At 33.5% G+C, this 5,623-nt stretch overlaps 1 protein-coding gene across 1 annotated transcript; it reads left to right on the forward strand.

Annotated features, from left to right (window-relative positions):
* Positions 1–298: 298 nt before the first annotated feature.
* On the forward strand, positions 299–4,651 carry Smp_088310 (hypothetical protein; the record flags this gene model as incomplete). Its single annotated transcript, XM_018792536.1, has 3 exons — positions 299–412; positions 1,838–2,284; positions 4,223–4,651. Exons 2-3 carry the CDS (start codon positions 1,979–1,981, stop codon positions 4,649–4,651), a joined length of 735 nt encoding a protein of 244 aa, XP_018644383.1. The 5' UTR covers positions 299–412; positions 1,838–1,978.
* Positions 4,652–5,623: the final 972 nt, after the last annotated feature.

Here is a 5,623-nt window from a genome sequence, read left to right on the forward strand (position 1 = left end):
TCCACTGCTACCAGACACGGAAGCCCGTTAAGCGAAAGCTTCTTCTATTCCGTCCTCAACCATTTGAACCATTTGGAGCGCTGCTTTCCAATAGTGCGTAACTAAGCTGTAGGTGTTTCCTAGACGTTAATTTCTTGGTATATTATGTTTCTAACTATTCTGAAAAGAATTGCCCATGCGCTTTTGAAAGCGCACATTTTGTCTAATTTCACACGATCATAATACAGTAGTTTATTTTTCAGAGATGTTTAAAAGTTATGCCATCCTCGGGATTATTCACAAATTCATATTCTCTTTTGAAGGTTGCAGTATCTATCAATATAAAATACTTCGGGCGTTGGGACTGTTGCATTTTGTTCTAATTCACTTCGACTTGTAATGTTGGAGATTTATCACAAATTGATCTACCTACGTAAGTATTAATAAAATGTTGAGTTATATGTACATTTTCAAAGACTATGTTTTCAATGCTTTCTTGTCCAGTAAATTCACAGGCGTTAGCCACCGCCGCATTCACTCATGGTGTGATGGTTCCTGCTTATCCTTAACTGGAATCACGTGCTTAATGCGTCAACATAAGTACCATACTACTATATTGAACACTGAATGTTCTAGTAGCGAGTAGTATTACGAATGAAAATTAATCAGAAGTAGTACAACATTCCAGGGGCACCTGTTTTGAGGATTTACGCAACCATTCTGTAATCAAAGTTCTACTAACGACTGATCATTTATTAAATTGCAAAAACTTTAGCATGCATTATATCGACGTTATCTACAACCGATCCATATTTATTAGCCCGTTCAAACTAACTATTATCGTACCAAAATAATCACAGATTATAACCTACCGATAAAGTTGTGCGTATGAAATAAGTCCACATATTTCTGTATGATTTAACAGTTATGGTTACTTACTCCTAGTGTTCAATAAAAACTACCTGCATGAAACAAATTGGAGATTCAGAAAATTCAAATATCTTAATGGTTTATCATAGACGAACAATTACAAAGCGGCGTTCGTTTAGATTACAAGTGAAAAATAACAATCGATGGGTCTATAATTGTATTCTTATTATCTTCACCAACGAAGAAATAGAGCGTCTTCACTCCCGCCAGCTCTGTTCTGCAGACAGCGGATTTTACCTCTGGTTCATCTGAGTCTGATCAGTTGAGTAGCATCGCCAGCCTCCACACAGACAATGTGACTTTTAACAGTACGTAAACATGTACATTTTATGAATGCTAGCATCAAAGAGCTTATTATCAGTTCTAAACTATGCTACTTAGTGTATCTAACTACTAAGGCATCAGTTCGGGGATGTATATGACAGAACCGATTTAGTAGTGGATCACCATATCCACTTTTATATACTCAAAGTTGAGCCACACTCTGCGTGAGGGTTCAGAAACTATGCAGCTGGATTTGGGTGCTGATTTGTAAATTTCATTCTCTAGTCAAAAGTCAAGATAATTAGATGGATGTAGTGGAAGAAACTATCTAGATGGATTCCTAGTGATCATTTTCAGACGTCTCTCAATCTCCATGGTTTCAGATATAAATCTAAGAAGTACTCAAGTTGTAACCCAACCTTGAGTTACAGGGTCATAGCCCGCTCCGCTTTGATGAAGACTTTCTAGTAGCATCTCTAACCCAATCAAAACATAGTTAGGTCATGACTCTTTACGTGTACCCCTCATTAATTATAAACTATATTTGTTTTTAAAGCAAACAATTTAATACGTCTCATCGTTATTAGCTAGTTGTTTATACAGTAATTTTTCCAGTGTCCTTACCCCAGCCTTTCTAAAAATATTTTTTTTTATTTCTCTGCAGGTACGTAAGGTTCTAAATGAACAACCAGTCCTCAAAACTTCAATTCTACTTTAAAATAGTGTTGGATTTTTAGTGAGAGGTTATGTTGCATGAGTTATTTTTAGCCAACTTAAACAGTCCGTGATTTAATCTCATTTGCCGATGCCTATTTTTAACCCTAAAACAGTTACGAATTTTCTGACTTATGAAAAAGAAGAAAAAGTGGGCTTTCTTTGGAAAAAGCGTTCTGAACAGAAAAAATCTTATAAAAAACGTTACTTTATATTGTGTGGTAATATTTTAGCTTATTTTGATAAGAAATTGGATAAGGAACCACTGGGTATTATATTTTTGGATTGTCATATTGTTGAAATGTTGGATGATTTGAAAATGGCCATACGATTCAGAGGACCTGGCGAATTATCTCGCAGTTATATTTTAAAGGGTGAAACAGCTGAAGATATTGAAGTGAGTTTCTTTCTAAGGAAGCTATTTTTTAGATGCCTTAGTTACCTAGGTTCCCTTATATGACCTTTGTGTTTTCTGGGTCAAACTGGGGAAAGGACATGAAGTAAATTTTATTGACATTAAATATGCATCTTTTATTATTAACTTATCACTTCACAACATATCCTATGCACCCAAGTCCTGATAAATATTTATTTCTGTCCTGTAAAATATTTTCAATCTTAAATAGTATTCTGTTTTGTCCAATCCTTAGTACCAATGGAACCCAATCGATCCTTTGTCATTTACTTCCAACCGTTTAACATCAACACTATGTCCATTACGATGTTGGGTCACATTCTTATATGTTTTGTTACAAAGTTTATAAACAGAACCTGATCAGCAACTAGAACTAAACACCTATATATTGGTTATTTTTCAGTTATTCATTAGCGTATATTTCATCTTTTGTTCAAAATACCTCAAAATTCGATTTAATCAACAAAGTTTTCAAAATATACTTGTTTTTTCATTGTTTCAACATTTATGAAATTTCATATTAAATGAGTGATTTAATTAGTGTGTTGTAAAATATGTGAACTTTAAAAGTTCATCAGTGTCATTATTCATAGAATTTAATGAACTACTTCACCAAAGAGAATATTGTTAATATACAATGTATAGTGGTTGGGTGCATTTACTTGAGGTAACGGTAAACGAGTCTACAATGTTAATCTAACTTGGTCCAATAAATGTGTTCACTAACACATTCAAGTATTATGAAGTGTTTGGATTTCCTCTGGGTAGAATTTAATTTTAAATAACTTATAGTTCTATATTGTTAACTTCATATCGGTTACCTATAAATTCCGTTTCCGTGCAAATTGATTCCATTTGTACATTCTATCGCTTGATTAATGCTGAAAACGAGAGCACATATTCGGTCACTAATTTTTCAGTAATCATTAAGATCTAACAATGTTTCAGCTTCATAAATTCGGCTGTACAAAACAAGATAATGAAAACTGACTGTTTACAAAAAACTTTTATTTTCTACAGAAAAGGCTAATATTTTGATGGAATTTTGTTATCTGAGCTGGATGGTTTGGTCCACTATCTCAAACGCTAATATTATTAGACAATACGCCTGTTTATATAGTTACTTAACAAGCTTGGTAATGAACAAAAACTAGGTAATTAACATGTTAGTTTAATTCATTTGTATTGGTCGTCTGAACCTTTCTATTGATCTTCAGGATTGCAATTGCTCAGTTTCTTTTAGCACATGTGCATCCTGTGCGGATTATCCATATGTTGCTATTAAGTCACTAGCATTATAAGCATAGATGAATGGCGGCTAGTAGTAAAATCTAGAATGCGCGTTTCATCCTATCTGGGATTTTCTTTTAGCTGGATATGCTTTCATCCAAGAGACTGATCCTTTTCAGTCCTAAACACCAATGGGAAGATATAAAACAACTAATAAAAATGAATTAGACTTCACCTCCCCTTCAAAAGCCATTGGCTATCTGGACTCAGTGGCTAAGTGAATGACGCGATTATGTTTGAAGCGAACAGTACTGGATTTGAGCACCTGAGTGAATATCAACTCTGGAATGTAGGTAAATTTAAGTGATGAGTCCCAACTAGGACTAAACGTGAGTATTAGATTCCACTGTTAGACACTATCTACCTCTGTTTATAACATGAGAGTTAAGTGTGGGGTGATTGTAAGGTTTACAGTTTCTGTGTCCACAGTGAATTTAAAGCACTAGAATATAGGAATTCAAATAGTGAAACCAGGAAATCATTATCCATGGTATATTCATCAAAATAAACTCACTAATGGTAGTTGTGTGCAAATAAATAGTCATCATCTTAATTTTTGTGTGTTGATTTATTTACATTTGCTCTATTTCACTATGTTTTCTTATTTTGTACACTTTATACTTTTCCAAGGATTGGATGCGTGCTATCAGTAGATGTAGCATTGAATTTATTACTTTGACTCTTGAAGATTTAGAGGATCACTACAAAGCACTGACTACGGTAAAGCAAACAAATACAAATCAGAAATCATCATCATCTACATTAATTGGAAATAATAATTCAACTATTTCAACTGTTAAATCCTCATTATTTTCTAAACGTTCAAATCCTTTTAATAAAAGTAATAGTATTACTGGTACTAGTTACGATATCGATCCTACTGGGTTTAATAGTCAATCACGAAAATTGTATCTGTCTAGTAGTTCCAATGGTTTATTAAATCAAACTTTGGCATCCTCTATAAATCATACTCAGTGGTTATTAACACAGAATTGGGAACAATTAAATGCTCGTTTAAAAGCTCAATTTATGATATGTGACAAGAAAACTGATACATAAAACAAATTAATTGTCGCTCAATTTCATTTCTGTTTTATATAATTTGTATAGTTTGGTTAGTAGACTTTTGGTTCAATGCTCAATGTAAATAAAATTTTTATTCATTTTAAATGATTATATATGTGAAAATGTTTGATTAACTAATGTTTCATCATCAGACTACTTAATTTAATATTTTCAATAATGTAACTTCAATTTATAAATCGTTTATCGGTTTAAGTATTTGTGTTGAATAAATGCTAGAATTATGTTTTTTACTTTTTGTGTGTACAAATGATGTACCATTGTAAAACTGAAGCTCATTAGTGAAACTTCATCAGTTGAGATGGCTGGGACACGTGTTACGTATGCACATTCACCGATTGCCCCGACGTGCAATATTTTATGGTGTAGGAGTAGGTTGAAAGAAGGCTAGAGGCGGCCAGACCAAAACATGCCACAAATCCATGAAGTCATTGACAATTGGACTGAGCCATGTTGGTAGGTGTAGACTACCTGGTTGGGATTCGCGAGATGATAGCAATCGATGGTTAGGGACCTTGAATGACATAGCTCAAAATCGAAGCTGCATCCACTCTTTGTTTTCTCCCAAATTCTAATCTAAGTTCTTCATGTTACTTTGTCTTCTCTTTCGAACTTTATTTCACTGGATTATACTCCTTCAATAACATCTTCAAACTCTAATCTTTCACATTATTGCTTATACTCTTACTACTTCTACCACTATGGGATTTGAATCGACAACTGCATCTCTGTGCTAATATGGTATGCCAACTCGAACTGATGTACGTACGTACGAAGTTCTACGTTGTGACTGACTGACTGAAGCTCATTATTATCTGGATTTGTCTTTTTTTTAAATTCATATTTCTTACTGTAAATCCAAGCATGTTTTAATGTACAATTATTTCGTTTAACTATTAAAAGGTTGTGATATATGGTTCATTCAAACATAAATTATGAACTAACTCT

This window comes from Schistosoma mansoni, assembly GCF_000237925.1.
Source record: "Schistosoma mansoni, WGS project CABG00000000 data, supercontig 0253, strain Puerto Rico, whole genome shotgun sequence".
Lineage (NCBI taxonomy): Eukaryota > Metazoa > Platyhelminthes > Trematoda > Strigeidida > Schistosomatidae > Schistosoma > Schistosoma mansoni.